The following is a 24,182-nucleotide window of genomic DNA, read 5'->3' on the forward strand; positions in this document are numbered from 1 at the left end:
ACTTTACAGGCTGGTTCTCTGTTTATTTAAGATAACTAGCTCAATTTTCTATTTGGCTGTCATTAGGTAAAAAAAACCTAGATTATGTTCATCATTTTTCTTATTAGCAAAAATAAATGTTTATAAATATTTAGTCAATCATTTAAATAAAGTAGCTGCTTGTTTGCTTTTCATGTCGGTCTTTTGGTTTAAGGAATAACTTATTGTATTTATTTATTATCTATTGTCAAACCCTAGATTTTAAAATGTACACATTGTACCAATCAGTCATCATTTGAGCTGGGGACGCTTGGGACATCTCCCCACTACTTTTTGAAATGGCCAATTTTGTCCCCACCACACAATTACCACAGCCTCGTTAGTTCCATTAGATTGAGATGGAATCCAGACCTTCAGGTTTAGACATCCATTTAACCCTTAAGCTAAGGCCACCTGTAGAGGTTTCATCAAAAATCTTAACAAGTTGGTTTCTACTTCTAAAGATCAATCTGTGTTGCTTTTTAAGGACAAAACCTGTTACAATATCTCAACTGCGAACTAAAGAAGCAAAGCAGACACGTACATTTGTTTAAAACGTGTATCTCCAAAATTCACTCCGCCATAGTGGGAATCAAACCACCGACCGTCTTTTGTCTTCTGCTATGCTGATGTTAAATCTGGAGAAATAGTTTTCTTCACTACTTCACAAAGTGACGCCCATGGTACCAATTGTATATTCAATATTTTATTTATTATTTATGTACAAATTAGTAGTCAATGTTAAAGAAATACAATGCAAACAAGGGAGACATTAATAACAAACAAAAAAACCTTATCTAGTCATATCAAAAGTGATATATCTTGCTCCATTGGTGTTTAACACATGTTTTATTTAAACAAATACAATCCCTATAGTTATATTTATGTTCAGTTCTTCAGTGAGGAGAAACAATCAAAATAAAATAATGTGAATTATTACATTATTAATTCACTTCCTTCCTTTCCAAAATGTTTGATCATTGCTTCTGACTTTTATTTTTAACCACCACTAGAGGGCTATGTTATACTCTTTAAACTCATAAACCTTCCTTCAATGATACCACCAGATTTCTCTTTTTAGTATTTGCTGTACTTTACACTCTGATATTAAACTTTCACCCCGTTTTCTTCCTTTTTAACTCACCGTAAACAAAGCATGTATCCTGGGAAGTGTAGTTCGCTAACAAACGGTTAAAAGGAAATCCTTCCTGAGCAAATCACCCTGGAAAACTACATTTCCCGTCATGCAACACTGAACAGCTGGATATTAACTGGGCAGCCCTGCAGCAGCTACAGATTCATGAAGTGTTGGTGAAACTGTCTTAATTATTATCGAAAAGAAGAAGAAAAAGATACACCTGTGTGTTAAAACTGCAACATGTCTGAATATGAGACATTTCAACATGGCAAGCCTCGTTTCGACCAGGTACATTTATTTTTAACACGATTCAAGTTTACCACATGCACTTTACGCAGTTAAATATCATATTAGATACATTACATAGTTTACCTCTGCGTCAGAGCCCTATCTCTCTAGGGCTCTGCTCTGCGTTAACAGACTTTTACATATTTGAGTGTAAAAGCATAGTTTTCCTCTGCTTTAGCATTAAATCAGCTAGCTAAGTTGCACTGTCAACATTAGCAAACATGGTGTTTAGTAGTTTGAGACAGTCATTCTAGAAGTAAGTTAATAAAGTAAACTTGTATTATAGCTCTTGGCTTGCACTTTGTCCATATTATTGTGTCTTGGTCAACTAAGTTGAAAGTCCTGCAGTGATCCGGATCCACTTTTGACCCTTGAACGCAACGCGAGGAGTAATGCAATCATTACAAATTCACTATAAAATACAGTTAGCTAGAAAGCAAAAGTGATAGCTTACCATTTTGATAGCCAACAACTAAGCTAACAATTTGTTACCCTACATGTTATAGGGCCACAATGGAGTATTCAACAACACAGTATGTTTTCATTCAGAATCCTCTTCATTGGCTAGGCAATAAAGTACCATCTTATCTTGTCTTTTTTTGGTATATTTGACTCATTTACATGAGATCTTATTGTACATACACATATGCAATGGTGAAATATAACTAAAAAGCTGTAGCTACTCATGTACTGCATTTTGGTTGAAAACATTTTTGAGATACTTTGCTACACTAAAATGTTACTTATGATTTTCTTTTTTAATGGTGGAATTTGTGTTCAATTTGTTCCAAAAGAGTTTGTTTTTGTGTTTAACTTTTAGCAGTATACTAGTATAGCAGCAGAAAGGTACACTTTTAATATATTTTTATTCAGCAGAAGTTATAATGTGATATTCACCAATGTTATTACACATTACATATTTTCCTCATATTGTGCAGCCCTAAATGAAAGTACTAAAATCAGACCGAAATAATGTAATAGTATATTATGTGAACAAATACCTGTTGGTAAATCTCACAGAATACATTGCAACACCAATAAGTACAAGTAAAATAACCCCTCTCTCGTACACTGCTTCTCATTTCTAATAATTTAATTAAAGATATTTAAAAAACCACTCCCCCATGCGGTGTTCTAGTAACCATCCATATGTTCAGAAAGTCACAAAGCGTGAGTCAGATGCCAGATTTTCATCTAAATTAGCTGTTAGTGTAATTAAACTGAAGTTAGGGAGTGATGGTCGCCTCTCAACGCTGCGTGGTGTGTTCCTGTATCTCAGAAATGATTCCTTATGCTCAGTTATGAATACATGATCGAAAGGTTTTTCCTGGCACTTTGACAATTATAGAAATTAATTGTAAATGTGGTGTGAGTGGATTCTGGGTCCCTAACAGATGCAGATCGGAAACAGTCTGTTGGAGGGATTAATGAGGTGGCTCCACCTGGTGTGTTAAAACATCTGCCAGACTTCAATGTTTATTCGGAAACAGCTGGAACATCTCTGCCTCTAGTTGCTTTAAGGAACAACACAGAATCAGATCTGTCTGCCTTCTTTCGAGCAAAAGTTTAGATTAATTTTACTTGTACAGTAGATAGAAATGAGGATTTTAGGCATTTTCTTATCCTGACCTATATTCCATTGATAACACGTTAAAAATGCAAACAATACGCAAGATAATGTTTCTATGATGTATTTCTTCTTCTCTTAGAACACATTTTCTGGGCGGTTCAGGCACTTCCTGGATGTGATCGACCCCAGCACACTCTTCGTTTCAGAGGTACTTGAGCTGACAGGAATATCATGCGCTTTTTAATGGCAGCCGGTATCTCTTGTAGTCTAAGTCTAAGGAATGTATCTTTGTCAGAGTTCTGCTTTTTTATAAGTATATTTTGTTTGCATTTTTTTTGATTGTAGCAAGACTGAGGCAGTGCTTCTTCGACATGTGCAAATCCACCCATTTTCATGAAATGACGCCTCACTGGTTATAAAGTTCTGTTGATTGCAGGTGACTGTAAGAGCTGAGGTTTTGTTGGCGAGTTTTCTGTGTTATAGTAAGGTAATTCAGGAGTTCAGTCTCATTTTCAGTTTTTATTTGAGCTTTCATTTAAAGGAATACTTCACCCACAAAATGAAATATTTAAAGTTTTTCCTGCAATGCCTCAACATTGTACAAAGAGTCAAAGCACAAAGAAAATGCTTGTTGATTGAAGTAAAAGCGGATGCGAAACACATGCATTTCATTAAGAATGATAGAAATAAGAATTGTTTTTGTTCTACGTGGAAGTATGCGAGCAAAACTACGTTTTCTTATAATACAAGGTAGCCCAGGTCCACGATTGAAGTGTTCCTGAAACCTAGAGTAATCTATTCCACAGTGTAAGCACAATAATGTTATGTGAAACAACACAGAGCCTGCATTGAATTTGACTTGCTAATCACAGTTCTTAATTAATGTCCTTGACCTTGTTATGAAAATCATTGTTAGATGACTAATGTATTATCAAACTCAAGGATTCTCTGGAAGAGGAAAAACATGTTCAACCTTCTCGGCCACAGACCATTATGGTATTATTTCCTTGTTGTGTTTTGGTAATTTTTGTTCATGGAGTCATCAGTGCTCCGGTGCCTCTGGGTAATGAAGCTGTTAGAGGGCTCTTTGGTGACAGTAATAGCAGCAGTAGCTCCTGGGATATGATGAGGTGTGGACATGTGGGGCAGCTGTGAGGGAGGAGAGTGTGTATGTTCTCACACACACCATGCACCATGCTGGGCCAGGCGTAGCCTCAACTTGCCCCTAATGACGAGAGTGGAACAAGGATCGCTGTGCAATCACACACACATGACCTCATATGCGCACATGCAAAAGTGTACACCTAACACTATCACACACACACACGCAGTGAAAGAAACGGGAACACACACACATGCAGGCAAGCTCATTAGAACAAATTGGGCCACATGACCTTGTATTTTGCTCCGAATTAGACACTGATCACACCACAGAAAGCTGTTCATTACTCTTTAGGAAACTCATTTGTCAACTGAAAATCAGCATGAGAGTTTTAGTGAAGCACAATTATCTTATGCGTTGAACTGTGTGGCTTGAAAAGTGGAATATAAAAAAACATCCAGGGTAAGCTGTGCTCATTTAACTTTGTATTTTACTGATCTATTATCAATGTGTTCAAATTAGAAACGTCTGCAGGAGTCTGTGGAGCTGCTCGACCGTTTTAAACAAGGAACTCTGCCTCCAGGAGTTACTGATGCTCAGGTACACTCACAAAAAACCTAAGTTCACATTGAAGGATAGCTAGGGAAATGTTGTTCGAAATAGCTCCCTTTTTAATATCTTCAATATAGTGATGTAAATGCTGCCATCTTCTGTTTGACATTTTATATTTAATTGTCTAACTATATATACATTCAGCAGTTTGGAGCTGCAGTCTTTCTGGTATACAACGATAAATAAATAAAAGCTTGTGTTTGCACGCTACTTATTTGAAAAATGTTTGTATGTTTAGCCATAGTCTTTGGCTGTTATGTGGGTTATCTACCATCTCTTTTAAGGGTAAAACATGTTTAAGGATTAGTTTAAATTAAGTTAAATAGGCAGTTACTAACAGAAAAATGTGTGAGGCTGTTTAGTCCATCATGATCTCATTGAAAATATGTTATGTCTCTCTTCAGCTTTGGCAAGCTCAAAAAATAAAGCAGGTAAGATTTTTCTCTCTTTTATTTACTTTTTGTCTCATTCACTAACACAGATCACTATCTTGTATCATCTCTAGTTGTTATGGTATGGTTTCAGTGGATTTCAAACAACACATACTGCAGTCTTTACAGTTAAAGGTAGGGTAGGTAAGAATGGAGAAACCAGCTAGAATTTGAAAGTACGCAGCCGAAAAAAATCTGCCCCTTCCTTCAGACTTCCTTACAGAGCCCCTCCTCCAACACACACGAACGCTCACATGACCAATGAGGGCACGAGATAAGTTAGTGCACAGATGGAAGGCTGACAGGCAGGTAGGCCATCCAGTTACTTTAGCCGGGCCGGCTCAGATGATTGGTCGTGCTTTTTGCAGTGCCACGGCTTCCACAGATGACATTTTTTAATGTATTTATTGTCAAAGCATTTAATATATTCATTACTATCGGGATGTTAAGAGCATTCCATGAGATATAACAAGAAGTGTTTCTGAAGTGAATTACCTACCCCACCTTTAAGCGCAACACTTACCTGATTAAAAACATACAGCAAAGTAAGTAATTTCATTGTATTAATTAAATAGTTTTTCAAACAGTTAAAACTTTCCCTCATTCTTTTCATCCCACAGCAAATCTCTGTTCCTAATTCATTTGATCTGAACTATCTCTGTACTAATTATCCGGGTCATTATACTACCTCTAACAGGCCATCATCCACCCTGACACGGGGGAGAAGATCCTCATGCCCTTTCGGATGTCAGGTACAGCGGCTTGGTGTGGGAGTCTAAAGGGAAGTGAGATGGAGGGGCTTGTTATGTGGTCCAACATGCAGGCATCGTTCTCTCTGGGAAAGTGTCACGGCTCCACGGGGCTCTTCAGGTTGTCTCAGGCCAGAAAAAGGTCACACTCAGCTGGGCGCTGATTAAAACCTCTCTCCCATGGTGACCGAAAAGTTCTCGAGCTTCTCTGAAGGAGCAAATATTTTTGGTTCAGACTCAAAGCACCATTTTAGCAAAGGGACTTTTAAGTGAGGGAGGGGTGGGGGGGGTGGACAAATGAGGGAGGAGGAGACACCGACTATTAATATGTGAGGACCAATGGGAGTAAGCTGTAGAATCTTTTTGGCCTGCCTACCTGTGCAGACTAGACTGGTGTTTCTCAAACTCTCATTGATCATTTTCCCTCTTTTGGAATATTTTTGAATAACTTTTTTGGTAGGAGAATAAATGCATTGGTTAATAGCAGCATTCAGATATTGTGACTAAAAACACTTAAACAATGCATTAAGAATCCCTCACTAAATTCATGTCGAAGCATTTCTCTGTCATGCATTACATTAAGACTGTATTGTGGTTACTTTAAACTGTGTGTCTTTGATAGTTCGCACTAACAATTTCATTTCAACAACACATCAAGGTTTTTGCTTCTTCACAGTACTTAGTATTGACAATAGGGATATTTATTATAATGTCTGTTTTCTGGAGTTAAATGTTTCTCTTTTAACAGGTTTTATCCCATTTGGCACACCAGTGGTAAGACTTTTTTGCATATATTTATTTTAATGAATCCATATTTTGAAGGCTACATATTTTTTTAGCGAAACATGTATACACATGTCATACAATGATATTATCTTGTTTAGACTCAGATTGATCCTCCAATATATCATTCACGCTCTGTTTTCTGATCATCTATTTGTAAAAGGGTTTTTATCTTTGTGTAGGTTGTTGGCCTCCTTCTTCCAAATCAAACGTTAGTGTCCACGATCTTCTGGCAGGTAAGAACCACATCATCAGCTGAAAAACTCAGTTAAATAATATAATCAAGACCTCTTTTTAGATAGAATTTGAAGATGAAACCCTCTTTATTTGTCACACATTTTCATGCACACAGCACACACTAGGAGGGGTGGGGGGTGTCCGGTGCCTTGCTCAAGGGCACCATGACAGGCCCAGGAGTTGAACTGAGACCTCTCAAAGTACAAGTCCACACTCTATATTTTAAGTCTGTTTGGTAGGGTCGACTTGAACCAGCGACCCTACGGCTGAGCCACTGCCGGACATTTTAGTTTCATGTAACTCATTTAATACACATTAATCAACATTACTGTAAATGTTCCAGTATTTTCTAGGCATACAATTTCCCACTGCAGTCCTGTCAAGATGAAGTAAAAGTAATTAAGTGACAGGTTGAGCAAAACAAACACCTGACAGGAAGACGCAACAGTAGACAGAAGCGTGGAACACAAATTGCATCCTAAAAACAGATATATAATAAAACATCCACTTTGAACACACGAGTTGTCAAGCTTATGCTAAACGCATTAAACAAAAGGTCACCATTTGGAGGTTATCAAGAAGTGATGTTTGTGTGTTCTTTTTATTTATAGAAACGTATATAAATTCCACTGCTAATCCAAAAAGGAGATGAACCTCTGTGTCTTGCCCCCAAACAGTGATGGGACATTTTCCTGAACATGCATGCGGTCGAATGTCTTTGTGTTTGTCTTTTGCTGTTGTATTTTGTACTTTAAATCCACCGTAATATTAGTACATTTACTTAAAATGAACTCACTTCTTCTTCTTTCTATATGCCTCCCTTCTTCCCTTACAGGGGTTAAACCAGAGTCACAATGCCTGTGTGAACTACTCCAACCGCAACGCCTCCAAGGTACTGTATCAGTTAAGTGACTCAATCCCATTTAGACCGATACTGTACTATCTTCATATAAAAATGTGTGCACAAGTTGCATAAAATGCTTTCATATTTTAATCTCACTTATTTTCCACTTCAGCCGGCTCCAGCCTCTAAATTCTTCCAGGGATACCTCGGAGCGGTGACCAGCGCAGTCTCCATCGCTGTGAGTTCCCACAATGCCTGGCTGGATCTCAACACACACACTATCTGAGCCACTTATTGATCCTTTTTGCATTTAAACCATGGGCATACAAATAAATCAGCATTATGATCGACTTTTATCAGCTGCATATCAAACTGGATATTTCTTTATGTCTATAAAGTCTCTAAAATATCATGAGATTATTTTCATTTGCAGACCTATTTGTCTAGTTGTGCTACACATTCACTGCTAAGCAGGGATAAGCGATTAATCAGGTTTTCATAGAAAATTGTACTTGAATCCAAATTGCAGGAGGGGCATTATTTGTAAAAGCACATTTTGTTTATTTGAAGCGGAACAAAATTGCATTTTTCTTGTTGTCCTGAGTTTCTATCATTGTTTATTGCACTTACTGTTAGTCGCTTTGGATAAAAGGTCAGCTAAATTAAATGTAAAGTAATTCAATTAATTAATGGTCATAAATATAGGCTTCAGTGCAGAGTTCAAAGGTTTACTGCTGGTTTACTGGTTGTTGAAGCGCTAAATCATTTGAATTTTTATGACAGGAAAATGATCAAATGGTCAAAAGTAGAATATCAGCCTAACCCTCTGAATTTCAGCCATCATAGTACCCTTAGCAGTTCAACTCTTTGAACTCCTTTTCCCCTACCTTTATGTATTTTAAAGACTCCCATGTCAAAAGCCTATGACACACGTTCACACACCTGCCTCACACAGCCTTCAGTGTGGACACAGGGCTCAAACCGAGCCAATTACTGACCCCGCTGGGCGCTCATCCGGCTGCTGCCCTCAGGCTTCTGCACAGCAGCGAGCACAGAATAAAATCGTGGGGTGTCTGGAGGGCGGACCGACGGCCGTGTGGGGGGGGCAGGAGCTCTCCAATTAAAGGTCCGCTCTGGTGACGACCCCCCGCCGAGTGTGTTATCTGAGAGCTCATAGACTTTTGACGACAGCCCTGTAGTGTGGTGAAATACAATATACAATATAAGTGTTTTTGGTTGTTTATGAACAGTGCCAGGCATTTTTGTCACTTCAGAGCTGTATACATCTGAGTGCTACAGCCAAATAGCAGTAGGCGTAATATTTGTATAGGGCAAAATATGTAAAAATATTCTGATTGAAGTTCAGTAGTGCTGCAGAGATTTCCTAGCTTACTCATCATTTTATATATTCAATTAAAATGTTTATAATTTTTTATAATTTGTATTTTATTATATATAACATTGTTGACACCTTTCGATTCATTTTAAATATTCACTGTGTGTGTAGTATTGTCTGTATAATTTGTGCCTTGTTTGTCTTCAGGTGGGGTTGAACGTGTTGATCCAGAAATCGAGCCGCTTCAGCCCGACCACCAGGCTGCTGGTGCAGAGGTTCATCCCCTTCCCAGCAGTGGGTGAGTTCAAAGGGCTCAGGGAAACAACTATGGGATGGATAGGGGTCAGGGGTCAATATTTCAAAAATAGTTTGGTAATAAGTGTAAGGGTCTCTTTGGTATGGAACACAGAAGTTCATAAAAGAGTAAAGATCCATTGCAGTCTTATATAAAAAAATTCAAGAGCATTCACTCAGGTTGTTATTTAATAGAATGCATGTACAAGCATTTTTTGTACATATGTCGAGTTTGCAATGTAGATTATGTCGAGTATTGTTCTCACTGACGAGAGTAGGACATTGTTTCCAGACGTAAGTGGGTGTACAGGCGGGTTTAAGTGGAAAATATGTACATTTCTTTTCCCCGTATTTCATTAATTGATTAAGTCCGTTTTTTATGTTATGCTTTATGTTCCATGTGCATTTTCTGCACTGCAAAATATTTGTTATTAATTGATAAATTGTCTATTGAAATAGTTCTTGATTGTTTTATCTGATGAATAATCCGTGCAGCTTTCGTTACAGAATGATAAGACTCTTAACTTTTAATATTAATAACACCTTTAAAACACCTATGTGACCATCATAAATGGCTTTTTTTTAGTCAAACCACTTCTGATTTGTTTCTGGTCCCCTCAATGTGTTCTCTCTGCGGGATACGGAGGTGTTGTGAGCGCGCTCCTTCAGACGTGTGTGGAGCCACAAAGCTGATTTTCATGCCACTCTCCCCCGCAAACACACACCCAGGGGGAAAGACCAATGTCCCAGAATGCTGCTGGTTCATAATTAAATGGTTTGCCCCTCACTCTCCCCCTCCTCTTATAACATGGCGGCTCTTTTAATTAAATCAACAGGTTTCTACAGCACAGCCTTTGCCTGGTAATTGGCTGCTTGTTAGAACTCTGCTGCGGCAAACAAATTGGATAATTACCCCTAAAGTGGCGTCTATGGCAAGGCCTCATTTACCTGATTTATGTTTTGTTCATTGTTGTTGCTGCCGTTGTTATGCTTGGCTCATATATAAGGTAATTAAAATGGTTAATTGAAGCGAGCGAAAGTAAAGTGCTGTTTGAATTTTCACCTGATTCATTTTGTTTGCTTACTTAAGGCTACATTTATTTGTAATAACCTAATCAAGTAGAGGCCTGTCATTCAATTAGATTATGAAGACTTTAACTGGAGGGAAAGACTGGCAAAAAAAAACATATTGGGATAATTAATTTGCTGTCTTTTTTGAAAATATTCATCAATATTTAATTATTATTAATTATCAAGTAATTATGTGAAAAGCTCTATAGTGCACTGCCACCACTAGTTATTAGATGACAATTAGAATGTACATAAATGTAATTATTTCACATAATTACAAATACGAGCCAAATATTTCAGGATTGGGCTGTGCAGACTTTCCAATCATTTATTTTATAATTACTTTGATGCCTTTTATCAATTTACATGCAAACGTTTTTTTGAGAATTTGATCCTTTTGCTGTGTTTTCTTATTCCATGCCAAATTCTCACTATCTGTCCCTCTGTTAATTGGTCTGGATAATAAAAATCCCTTGTAGGTAGAAAGAGCTATTTGCTCAGTCAATTGAATTCCCCTCACAAAGCGCCCTGCGCGCCCTGCAGCCGTCAGTAAAGATAACTCTGAACGCTGTTGTCTTAAATTAAAAAGGCTTGCGGCGCCACCACTAAACTCTCTAAAATGACTTTTTCTTATTCCTATTAGAGTCAAGGAGAAAGGTCTGTCTATATTAACATACATTTGTGTTCATTTTGGCTTTCGTGAATAAATCACAGGGTAACGACATGGCTATTTGTCGACCTTAGTCACGGTGTTTGTTGGTTATTTGACACACACACACACACACACACGGGCGTAACATTACATTTTGTGGATTATGACATGGCTGTGATGTGCTGATTTGGGTTTTTTAGTCATTAAAGCATTCAGTGTCTAACAGAAGGACACTTAATGACAGGTGTACCACTTTTATCACAGTATTATTATTTTATATAATTAAAGGGGCCCTATATGCTTATTTGGGTTTCCCCTTGCCTGTAGTGTGTTATATAGGTTTTTGGGCATGTAAATGGGCTAAAATCCCTAAGTGCCCACCAGAAGGAGTCCCCCCCCTGAACCTCTCCCTTCTGCACTGTTATTTCACAGGCTGCCTGATCTTTAAAGGTCACCTATTATGCAAAATACACTTTTTGATGTCTTTTATACATAAATATGTGTCCCCGGTGTCAGGAGACTCACAAAGTGTCAACCAGAGGTCGCGTTAACCGAATATTTTCCGTCTATGACGGATTCTTTTTAACAATGCCGGACAAATCTGAAAGCAGTCCGTCATTTTGACAGATTAGAACAAACTCGGAACAGCGCCAAAGTTTCCCCGCAGCGAGGCTCCGGTGTTCTGCCGTGTTATGCATGCCCTCCAAAAAGGAAATCATACCGTTTCCAAACCTAACTGTGCCGTACAAATCATTGAAATGTCTGTGAGTTTTGGCTTTACGCTGTGCACGCTCCCGCGAGGTGCAGCAGCCGTGCATAACACGGCGCATGTGAACTGTCCCTCTTCCCCCCCCCCCCCCCCCCCCCCCGTTGACAGTTCACTAGCATGCTTTCTCCCGACCCCCCCCCCCTCCCTCGTCAGAGTTGTGTAAAGGCCGACGGATAATTCTGGATTTTGCCGGAAGTTTTACGATCCTGTCCGTCAAAATGACGGGCAGCGAAAAAGTCTAGCGCAACCACTGGTGTCAACCCTCTCTCTTTTCCTCCGTACCCACATCTCTAAAAACGGGGGAACAACGGAGCTGATCCAGCAAGCACGCTAACACTCAGAGCTAACGCTGTACTGGAGAGAATATGTATAAAAAAGCAGGTAATAAAAAAAGGAACTCACCTTGTGGTAAACCCGCAAGAGAGAAAGCATTGGAGCTCCATACTGTTTCATAAATAATCCAGCAGCAGCTCGGGTTTGAAGTTACTGACCCAGAATCAGCACTTTAGTAACAGGGCTGAAATATAGGGGTATGAGGCATGGCTAAAATGCATGATCTGATTGGTATTTTGAGCAAAACACTTCAGAGACATGTTTTTTATATATCGGAAACCTATAATCTATGCCTAACATGTTTACAATAGGAGACCTTTAAACCAGAGTCACAGTGATGAAAAGACAATTCATTTCACTTTTGAACTCATATATGTCGAATCCATAGATGTCTGATACTTCTTTTCATATTTAAAAACCTTCTCGCTTCTCTACAGCCACTGCAAACGTCTGTAACGTGGTTCTCATGAGGCACTCGGAGCTGTCGGAGGGCATCAGTGTGCTCGACGACAACGGGAACGTGGTGGGAACCTCAAAAGTGGCTGCCAAACACGTAGGTTACCTTTTATCCAACGTCAACTCTTCATGTGCAGCTTTTATATGGGATTGATGTAATGTCTGTCTTTTTTTTTTTAAATAGTTGATTTTTCTTTCTGGCTTTCTTATGTAATGTCTTTATGTCTTCTTTTGTTTGTGACAGGCACTTTTAGAAACAGCTCTGACCAGAGTGGTCATGCCGATGCCAATTCTGATGCTGCCTCCCATCATCATGGCTGCACTGGAGAAGTAAGAGGATGTTTTATTAATATCAGCTTTTTTGGCTTCTCCTAAGAGATACATTGGCTCTATAATGCCAATTTTTATAATGCATTACAAACAAACTGTGCTTATTGCACTGAATAATTAAAGTTATAAGCACGCAAAACTATTCATGATGCTTTAAAAAAGATAAACGCATAATAAAACATTTTTCCTTGATTTTATAAATGCGGGTCACTTAATGTCATTTTTTAAGGATCATATTGTATTATAATTCCCATAACTGTTATTTCATATTTATAACACATAATAATCACAGTAATAATCCATGTAATAAGTAACCTAAAGTATTGATTGTTTACTTTAAGTGCAGTAAGTGTTATATAAAATAATCTATAGGATTACAACTAGTGGACTTGAATACACTATGATCCTTACAAAATAAAAGCGCTATTGTTATGATAATTGACCTGGTATTAAAAACATATTATCGCTAATCAAATCATCATTTTATAGTGAATTATTAGCAACAACGTCAGTTTCAGATTCCTCTACCCCTACGACCTTCCATTGAAATCCATGAACCTTCTCTCTCAATGGGATGCCAGCGTTGTGTGATGTGACTGTAATGATGTCTTAATGATGCAATGTGTTTATACGGATGTTTGGTGATCAATGGCCTGGCTGAGGAATGCGGCCATCTTTGTAAATCCCTGACAGCACTTGTCCCGACCGCTGCGAGCAGGCGGGCGGCCCAGGTGTGTTTGGGATTCCTGGCAGCTGCATGACTGCACGGGAAAAGAGAGTGAGAGAGGGAGAGTGTGTGAGAGTGAGCAGAGGGTGTGAGGTGGACTGAGGCTCAGCTATCCTCTGTCAGCTCGCCTCCACTGGCTCTCAATGGAGCGAGAACAAGGGGACAGAGACCCTGCGAGGCCCCTCCATGATGGATGACTCCGCTGAGAGCACATTTTGGTGACAGCCGGTTCTGTCCTGCACGTGCTTCGCTAGCTGCGAGAGGCTCCAGAACAATACGTATTTTTAAATATGTTTTTGTATTTGTTTTTGTGAGTCTTAGGCTATGTTACGTACACAGCTACGTAGGGCCTTTATCAGCTGCTACTCTGATATTAGAAGAGTACATTCAGTATTTTCCGAACAGGCTACATCTACCTGTGCTGAGTATCCTTTGGCTTATACTGTGATGTGTAGAAAAACTGCACATACAGTACAAGGAAAAAGTGTTGCAAAAAGTATACCTTTTTCATTTGAATTAAGTTGAATTAATTGCATTCAAGCCTTTGGCATTCTTGCTGTCATCATCTTGGTTTAACGCCGTGGCCATGTTGTTGTTTTCCAACCAGAAATACAACCAAACGCTGGAGGTCTTAGTTGGTCCAAATGTTCAAAGTTAACTTCAAGAACTGAAAATACAGGAACGACTCATTCACAACATGTATATCTGAATGTACTGTATTGAATAAGACATGAAACTAGTGATTGCCACAATAAACTCGTCAGGAAACTGTTCACTGAGGTAAAAAGTCAGGGCAGTTTCTTATAGACTTCAATACAATCTGACCTCTTTTTGTAACCAGTGAAATCACCCCCTGTTGGATATAAGAAAGAATACAGGTTGCAGACACTTCCGTATTATAGATATTATTCACTTTTCTGACAGAGCCTGAGGTTTCGGCTGAATCTTGCCATGTTATCTTTACAGATTTCTCCAAATATTCCACAATTTGATCTAAAGAACTTGATTAAACCGTATCTTACAGTCGAGTTGTGGTAGTGTCAGAAAATGGTTATAAAACAAAGGGTCATTGCATTTGGACTATTTGGTGTGTTGAACCTCTAATTGTACATGTAATTGTTTGGTTTCTCCCCTATTTGTATACGAATATCACCGTATTAATGATAATAGAACAAATCCTAAGTACAAAAGCTGTACATTTGAAATGTTCAGCTATTGGAGAAAAACAAAATCTGTACCACAGCAGAATTAAAACACAAGCTTCTTCCGCTGCTGAAACTGAAACACTTTATATAATTCCGCTGCATGTTCATCATCACCTCGCCGTGTTTGTTTAGTGTTGAAATTAGAAACCCATTATTGCTCCTGTTAACATACCTCTCAGAACAGCAGGCGCAGCAGGACTAGAAAGTAACTCAACCAAAGGTGTTTGTTCAGAATACACAACATTCTTTATTCTTTATTTAGTTCAAATGTATTTAGGCCCAAACAGACTCACATTGAGCAAATATATTGAATTATACATTCTTTAAATCAGGAAAATAAAATTGTCCATTTTCTGATCGATATATTTAAATGATCATTTTGTGAAATCCTTTTTGTCAGTCTTCAATAGTGTGCATTCTTGCTTCTGTGAAATGCATGTGTTAAAATGCACTCCAAATAATTGTTTGAGGTACAGCTGCAACGTGTGTATATATAAAGCCTGCAGCTAATGCAATAAAAGTAGAATTAAATACATCCCTAATGTCTTTCTAATACACTTCTCTCGTTCTTTTGCATAAGGCTAAGTCAAATTATTCCAAAGGGACCTGAGGTTGTCTCCATAATATGTTCTATCTTTTAAAGGTCTTTGGCTGAAAAACAATTGCGAACCTCCGACATATTGTTGTTTCTCTCTTTGGCACAGCATGAGTCATCTGGGATATTCTATTAATTGGTCTTCTCGCTGCGACAGCGATTCTGCATCACGCTGTCAGAGGTTCATGTAAACAGTTCAACCCCGGGTTAAAACATCGACCAGAACATGGCCACTCTCCAGGTTATTCAGTCATTCACAGCTGTGTCGTCAATTTTGGATAATTTCCCTTCTTTCCAGTGATTTTAAGGTTTACTTGTGACTCTCACAACTTTTCTCCCATTGACTTTTCTCTTTGTAACCCCAGTTCTAAGATGTGTATCTGCACGTTTGTGTGTGTGCACGTTTGTGTGTGTGTGTGTGTGTGTGTGTGTGTGTGTGTGTGTGTGTGTGTGTGTGTGTGTGTGTGTGTGTGTGTGTGTGTGTGTGTGTGTGTGTGTGTGTGTGTGTGTGTGTGTGTGTGTGTGTGTGTGTGTGTGTGTGTAGCCTAATTAAAGCATGGAAGCCATATGTGTTAATGAGCTCCCTCATTAAGCGGCAGCTCTCCTCGTTAGGGGGAGAGGCGTCGCTGGTGGAGGAGAGAGGGAGCGGCTCTCTCTCGAGCTCCTGCTGAGTTCACTGTCCTACGCTGAAGAGGGGATTATCGTACGGAGGGGAAGCGAGGAGACATTTTGGCGAGAAAATGTATTTCTGGAGATAGGTCTTTAAAACGCCATTACAAATAAAAGTGTTTTTGTGAAGATTGACAAAAGGGTTTTCCAACTGTTACAATACATTTATCTTAGATTATTTAGGTTAACACAACAAAGCAATCACCTTTCAGAATTTCAAACTAAGGACAATAAAAGCAAAGATTGACTGTAAACGAATGTTAAACTTAGAAATGCTGTTTTTATCACTGAAGCATTATTTTCAAATACAAACAAAACAGGGTAATGTGAATAAAAAGATGCTATTTAAGCTTTAATTGAACAGCTAACTTGTTAACTTAAAAAATAACTTCCTGTTCACCTTCTGGTCGTCAGTAAATGTACCATTCACACTTTGAAATGGAGCCTCTACATGTACCATCTTTCTCACTATAGGTTGATGATCAAATGAAGACATTATGGCTCTGACATAGTGGATGTGATGTTCCTGAGTCTGCTTAGCTGCACAGAGATCCTGAATAAAATACAGATCTTTGATTTAGACATTGAAGGTTAATATTTCTGCGTCTTTGTTCAAATGAGGTGCACCATTTGTATAGATTTGCACTTCATTAGAAGATGTTTTCTTTACATTACATTACATTGCATTTAGCTGACGCTTTTATCCAAAGCGACTTACAATAAGTACATTCGACCAGGAAGACACAACCTTGAAGAAAACAGAATCATATAAGTACATCAGGTTTCATAGAGCCAAACATTTCAAGTGCTACTCAACTGGCTATAGATAAGCCAGTCCTTTATTAGTATATAAGTGCTTTGTTAGTAATTCTTTGTTAGTAATTCTATCGCTCGAGGTGGAGTCGAAAGAGATGAGTTTTCAGTCTGCGCCGGAAGATGTGCAAGCTTTCTGCTGTCCTGATGTCAATGGGGAGCTCATTCCACCATCTTGGAGCCAGGATAGCAAACCCACGTGTTTTTGCTGATGGGAACTTGGGTCCCCCTCGCAGCGAGGGTGCAGCGAGTCGTTTGGCTGATGCAGAGCGTAGTGCACGTGCTGGGGTGTACAGTTTAACCATGTCCTGGATGTAGGAAGGGCCAGATCCATTCGCAGCATGGTAAGCAAGTATTAGTGTCTTGAAGTGGATTCTAGCAGTTACCGGAAGCCAGTGAAGGGAGCGGAGGAGCGGAGTGGTGTGGGAACATTTCGGAAGGTTGAAGACCAGACGAGCCGCTGCATTCTGGATGAGCTGCAGAGGTCGGATGGCACATGCAGGTAGACCAGCCAGGAGGGAGTTGCAGTAGTCTTGGCGTGAGGTGACGAGAGCCTGGACCAGAACCTGCGTCGCTTTCTGTGTCAGCTGGGGACGTATCTTCCTGATGTTGTAAAGCGTGTATCTGCAGCAACGGGTTGTAGCAGCGATGTTTGCAGTGAAGGACAGGTTGTTATCTAGGATCACACCCAGATTCCTTGCAGTCTGAGTCGAGGAAGGTGTCAGGTCAAGAGTGGGACAATCTTTTCCTGGAAGGAAGAGCAGCTCAGTCTTGTCAAGGTTGAGCTTGAGGTGATGAGCAGACATCCACTGAGAGATGTCAGCTAGACAAGCAGTGATGCGTGCGACGACCTGGGTCTCTGAGCGGGGAAAGGACAGAATTAATTGGGTGTCGTCAGCGTAGCAGTAGTATGAAAAACCATGCGGGCTAATGACTGATCCGAGCGAGTTTGTGTACAGGGAGAAGAGGAGGGGACCAAGAACAGAGCCCTGAGGGACCCCTGTAGTTAATTGACAAGGGTCGGACTCGGACCCTCTCCAAGTCACCCTGTAGGTACGGTCTTTGAGGTATGAGGTGAGGAGGGAAAGTGCAGAGCCTGAAACTCCAAGTTCTTGGAGAGTGTGAAGGAGGATCTGATGGTTCACCGTGTCGAATGCAGCAGACAGGTCCAACAGGATGATGACAGAGGAGAGGGATGCTGCTTTGGCAGCATCCCAAAAATGCCAGTAATTGACCACATCTGATTACAAAAATAGTTTTAGGCAAATAGGACAAATTGCCTCTGTTTACTTACGCTTAACTGTACTGCTTTCAAACATTTTGAGATGTTTTTGGTATCAATTTTTGCACAAAAATATCCTTCATTATATTTGTTACTGGAAATGTGTATTTCCACATGTATATTTTCCACATGTATATCTTTTTTTTAATTGTTATTTTATATTCTTTAAAGGTGGGGTAGGTAATTTTGGAGAAACCAGGGTTGCGTTCCGATAATCCAAAAATCAGCTCCTAAATTCTAACCCTATCGTCTATTCCTTGACCTCTGAGTGAAACGTCACGGGGTTAAGGGATAGTGGATAGGATAATTCAAAAGGACTTAGGAGAAGAGACCGCGGTACTTTAGAGAATCCGAATGCACTTTCACGATCCGACGTGTTTATGATGCGGCAGCGGACGTCATGAATGTGCGTCTGCTGCTGTGGGGAAACTATGGAAACTACAGTTTTCTATACAGCGGACTACAACATGGATGTTTAATAAGAACGAGGGACTACTGTAAACTCATCTAGAGACTCTGCACCGTGCTCTGGTGCTGTTGTTTTATGCTTTATGAACGGGGACAACAGAGAAACATATTCTTCATGACCAAAGTTGGAATTGAAATAAAAAAGGAAAGTGAAACTTATGCTCGTCACCCTCTCCCTCCGGTCCACATTAATACAAATGATCCCAATACGTATGATTGTATGAAAATATCTTAAAATCATAAATGTATTTATTATAAACGTTAGTCCTTAACATCTATCACTGTGTTGTGTATATCACCATTCAAACATCTTTTAAAAGTTGAACAAACCCCACACAGCTCAGTAAAGACTGAGATGTTGACTTTATTTGATCATTTCAGTAAAAATTAACATTCATATTTCTCTTTTTGATTATAATACTGATGAACGTTCAAAACAAAGCACTTTGGCAACGTACCACATACGTTTTTAAAAGCTTAATAAGCACCGTAACTTTCATGATATAATTTCTCCCATAATCGTTTGTGTCCGTGAACGGCCGACTGTTGTGATGGCAAATGCTGCGGCTGCAATGCATTGTGGGGCAGAATTTTCTCCTCTCCTTTCGGTTAGGGAGGTCCAGTGGTTCCTAAGCTAAAGGAGGTTATAAAGGAAGTTTGAAACCTCCTTTCCTTTCATTTGGAGAATTGGAACGGCACTTATCATGGCTGCCAGTGACGTACTTCCGGGTCATTTCACTCCGTTAGGAAGGTTCCTAAGCTAAAGGGACTATTGGAATGCAGCCCTGCTCACTAGAATTTGAAAATACACAGCTGGAAAAAATCTGCCACTTCCTCACAGAGCCCCTCCTCCAACACACATGTACGCGCACATGACCAATGAGTGCACGAGATAAGTTTGTGCACAGATGGAAGGCTGACAGGCAGGTAGGCCATCCAGTTATTTTAGCCGGGCCGGCTCAAATGATTGGTCGTGCTTTTTACAGCGCCACGGCTTCCACAGATGACATTTCTTTATGGATTTTTTGTCAAAGCACTTAAGATATTCATTGCTATCGGATGTTAAGAGCATTCCATGGAATATAACAAAAAGTGTACCTCGAGCCGGTTTCTCAAACGTACCTACCCCACCTTTAACTTTTTGAATTTTTTACGATATTTTATTTGTATTTCTGAAATATTTTGGACTGTTTATTTCTTGTGTCTTAATTTCTCTCATGTACATTGCCTTTTGTTTTTTATGCTGCTGCAATGCAAAAATGTCCCAAATTTGGATCAATAAAGTACCTATCTCTATCCATCTGTCTAATTGGCCACATCTGATTCAGAAAATTGGTTTTGGCAAATAGGACAAATTTCCACTGTTTACTTAAGCTTTACTGTACTGCTTTTAAACATTTTGAGATGATTGTGGAATTGCTAAACAAATCCAGTATACATTGTATTCCACTGCTGTCACTTAACCATGTAATGAGTTGGTTATTATGTTTCTCTCTATATGAACTGTGAGATGAAAAAGTGTCGATGTTTTCCCCCTGCAGGCTTCCTCTCCTGCAGAGGCGCCGGCGGCTCGTCCTCCCTGTCCACAGCCTGGTGTGCCTCGCCGCCTTCGGCCTCGCTCTGCCTCTCGCCATCAGCCTCTTCCCACAGATGTCCCAGGTACGTCATCCCAAAAATAACTTCTTCCTATGCAAAGGAATATGTCTTTGCCCTAACATATAATAGATTGTGTTTTTGAAGTTGTTTTTTAACACCAATTCTTGCTTCTTCACATTCTCTGTGTATTAAATAGCTGCTATGCTCATAATAATGATAATAATAATACATTGTTGTTATATAGAACTTCATCTCAGAGACACTTAACAATAAAATAATCCATATGAAAAAACAAGATGCAATGAAATGGAATAGAAATAAACAAACTATCAAAAGGAAAGCGGCCAAATAGGCTAGCCTTCAGGTGGCGGAAGGAGTTTATCAGGAAAGGGGAGTTTTTTAAGGTCTTATCATTCTGTGTTTTACGGTCTGATATGAGGACATTTCTGGAAGGAGGGAACAGCAACCGAGAACAATCCTCATGCCTGCCATGACTGATGTTGATGACCGGGGTCTCCTGACCTCTTTATCGTCCCCCATTGAGTTTTACAGAGGCTCTGCTAATGAGGCGTATCCCTTGAAGGCTTAACCCGCTCTGTTATGATCTGCCCACAGTCTCTACTGCCTCCATTCATCGAAGCCATGCAGGTTGAGATCTAACTTGAGCCTTATTGCCTCAGTATGTGTCACACTACTCATTAAATGGCGTTTTGTTTTTCACTCCATGTCTCTATCTTTTTGTCTTGTCTTTGCCAAATGACTCGCTGACACAAGACAAGCAGCCCTAGCTTTAAAATGTTTAGGAATTAATTACCACTGGAAATATCTCAGACAGCCATATGGCACAAAAACTTCAGACATATGTGTTGCTGACAGTCCTGTGAAAAGCTGCCTCCCGCTCCACGAAAGGGGCCTGTTTTTCTCTCACAAGCCCCTTTTTTTTTGTTGCACTTTCGCTAAGATAGCAGGTGAAAAAAAACTCCCTAAAAAGCAACATGAATGCCCTGTTCCCCTGGACCCCCTGCCTACTCAATTTGTCCCACTTCCCCATTTCACACCTACCAAGATGTCTGATTAGGATTCTGCCTCCAACTCCAACAGCCATCTGTCTCTGGTTCAAATATTAGGAGCCGCAAACCTCAAATTAGACTTTCCTCTGCCAAATTGGCTCGTTTTACACATTAGCTGTAAATACAGAACATTTGAAGCCTTTAAGAATATATTTATGAAACTGTTACAAATTGCATGTAAAGTTTTATGGATGCATCTACACATACTGCATGTAGAGTTTTATGGATGCATCTACACATACTGCATGTAGAGTTTTATGGATGCATCTACACATACTGTATGTAGAGTTGTATGGATGCATCTACACATACTGCATGTAGAGTTTTATGGATGCATCTACACATACTGCATGTAGAGTTTTATGGATGCATCGACACATACTGTATGTTAGCGTTTTATGGATGCATCTACACATACTGCATGTAGAGTTTTATGGATGCATCTACACATACTGTATGTAGAGTTGTATGGATGCATCTACACATACTGTATGTAGAGTTTTATGGATGCATCTACACATACTGTATGTAGAGTTTTATGGATGCATCTACACATACTGTATGTAGAGTTGTATGGATGCATCTACACATACTGTATGTAGAGTTGTATGGATGCATCTACACATACTGCATGTAGAGTTGTATGGATGCATCTACACATACTGCATGTAGAGTTGTATGGATGCATCTACACATACTGTATGTAGAGTTTTATGGATGCATCGACACATACTGTATGTAGAGTTTTATGGATGCATCTACACATACTGTATGTAGAGTTTTATGGATGCATCTACACATACTGTATGTAGAGTTTTATGGATGCATCTACACATACTGCATGTAGAGTTGTATGGATGCATCTACACATACTGCATGTAGAGTTGTATGGATGCATCTACACATACTGTATGTTAGCGTTGTATGGATGCATCTACACATACTGTATGTTAGCGTTTTATGTCTGACTGCTATTTAAACGCATTTCTATTTGCACTGATGACCTTTTTTTTCCTGCTTTGATTCCCACAGATCAGCGTCAATCAGCTAGAGCCAGAGATCGCCATGGCAACAGATTGTAAGATTGTGACATACAATAAAGGCCTGTGAGTGATCTGCTCTGCCAAACATCTAAATATAGGAATAAAGTAAGAAGACTGAATTATGCAAAAAACTTGGCTGCGTTATCCTGTGAAAAGTAGGCATATGTTTACAGAAAGGATACACGTTGTTTTTGCCAAGACAATATATAATAAATAACACATATCAACACCTTTTAGGAATTACTATCCCTGTTAAGACATGCACACCGACCAACAAAATAACAAAATATATTTATGGAGTAACTCGAATAGCAACTATCAAAAACTATTTTCTTTTAGCTTGCATGGTTTCTTCTTACCTGTAAAAGACAATACATTTTGAGGTTAACTTAGAAAAAACTTAGTAGAATAATTAGTGGATTAGATAGTGATGGACCAAATACTCAAAGTAAAGTAGTAAGTGAATTCCTGCATGATGAGAATCTGAATCATCATATTGTCAAGTCCCTCTGAAGTGCAGGAGTAAAGTACCTCCAAATTGTACATCATTTGAGTAAATGTACTACTGTACTCCAGTCCGAGCCGACCATGTGTTCTGGATTGTAAATGTAAATACTGTAAATGAAATCAGGAAAAATGACTGAAATGCATTTCCTTTTAAATAGTTTTTTGTTCTTGTTTATAATGAAACGACCGACCTTCTCTTGCTTTTTATATAAAGCTAACGCGAGTCTTACGACCTGGTGTCAGAGGTTGCATGTCTAGAGGGAAAATCTAAAATATTGCACAAGAAAAAAGCTAATTGTAAAGTCCAAAATATGAACTTCATTTTGTTTTTCTGATTTCTTTACCTGGGCAATCATTTTGCAACCCAGCACATTCTTCTCGCGACCCCTTGTAGGGGTGCTGACCCCTATGTTGCGAAACTCCTATTTAATGGTTTCAGCCAACTGGAAAAGTTGCTCTGCCTGATTTTGGTATAGTGCGTCTACATCTAAAAACCTTTCTTGTAAACTCGAACTGTGAACTGCAATACATTTTAAAACAAATGTATATCTCATGGAAATCATCCAATGACAATGTGATTTTTTTTCACCACAAAAGCCTGTATTGAAAACATTGTAATGTAGTTAAATGATGAATGTAGTTTTTTAATAAAACAAGTTAATACTTTATATACACATACAAGTCTTAATGTAAAATATGGAGATTTGTATTCCATATTGTTTCTTTTTAAATGTCTTTTGTATGTACTTGGACTTGATTTATATAAACTTCCTGTCTACAAGTGTTATCTTTTGTCATGATCTGTGTGATGTGTGAGGAAACGCACGTTGACAAGCAGCCACATGCAGCACCAGCGGAGGATGCTGGCTGTAACTCGGGTAAGACAAATGCAAAACCCAAATAATTATCAATCCTATTGGCTTTTAACTATTATAATGGCTGTTGTGTTTGTAATCACATGTGTGTTTACCCTTAGAAGTTTACTGTAATAATGTAAGTTTTATTGAAATATTACCTGATGGCTTTAATTCTGACTATATTTCAAGAATGTATCTTATGACTCAATACAAATTATAATTGTTAGTGAGTTTACCTTTTCAACAAATTCCCAAGAATGTTCAAGATATGTTTTACATTTCTAAATTCTAATTACATTTTAAAATGACACATAACTTTATATTTTGGGGGAAAGCA

At 39.0% G+C, this 24,182-nt stretch overlaps 1 protein-coding gene across 2 annotated transcripts; it reads left to right on the forward strand.

Annotated features, from left to right (window-relative positions):
- The first annotated feature begins 1,284 nt into the window (after nucleotides 1-1,284).
- On the forward strand, nucleotides 1,285-23,656 carry sfxn5a (sideroflexin 5a). 2 transcript variants are annotated; one of them, XM_034235453.1, is made up of 14 exons: nucleotides 1,285-1,444; nucleotides 3,154-3,222; nucleotides 4,639-4,716; nucleotides 5,133-5,159; nucleotides 5,857-5,911; nucleotides 6,657-6,682; nucleotides 6,874-6,927; nucleotides 7,764-7,820; nucleotides 7,945-8,010; nucleotides 9,316-9,406; nucleotides 12,665-12,780; nucleotides 12,928-13,013; nucleotides 20,314-20,431; nucleotides 22,471-23,656. In XM_034235453.1, the coding sequence occupies exons 1-14, from the start codon at nucleotides 1,397-1,399 to the stop codon at nucleotides 22,546-22,548; spliced, it is 969 nt and encodes a 322-aa protein (XP_034091344.1). In that variant the 5' UTR covers nucleotides 1,285-1,396; the 3' UTR covers nucleotides 22,549-23,656. The 2 variants fall into 2 exon arrangements, with proteins under 2 accessions (XP_034091344.1, XP_034091345.1); XM_034235454.1 differs by lacking the exon at nucleotides 22,471-23,656 and adding an exon at nucleotides 20,984-21,208.
- Nucleotides 23,657-24,182: the final 526 nt, after the last annotated feature.

The sequence above is a fragment of the Gymnodraco acuticeps genome, unplaced genomic scaffold, assembly GCF_902827175.1.
Source record: "Gymnodraco acuticeps unplaced genomic scaffold, fGymAcu1.1, whole genome shotgun sequence".
Classification (NCBI taxonomy): domain Eukaryota; kingdom Metazoa; phylum Chordata; class Actinopteri; order Perciformes; family Bathydraconidae; genus Gymnodraco; species Gymnodraco acuticeps.

Coding starts and splice junctions, on each gene's coding strand:
- sfxn5a (XM_034235453.1), top strand. CDS start 1,397: ATGTCTGAATATGAGACATTTCAACATGGCAAGCCTCGTTTCGACCAG. Junction 4,717..5,132: donor CAGGAGTTACTGATGCTCAG/GTACACTCACAA, acceptor GTCTCTCTTCAG/CTTTGGCAAGCTCAAAAAAT. Junction 6,683..6,873: donor TCCCATTTGGCACACCAGTG/GTAAGACTTTTT, acceptor ATCTTTGTGTAG/GTTGTTGGCCTCCTTCTTCC.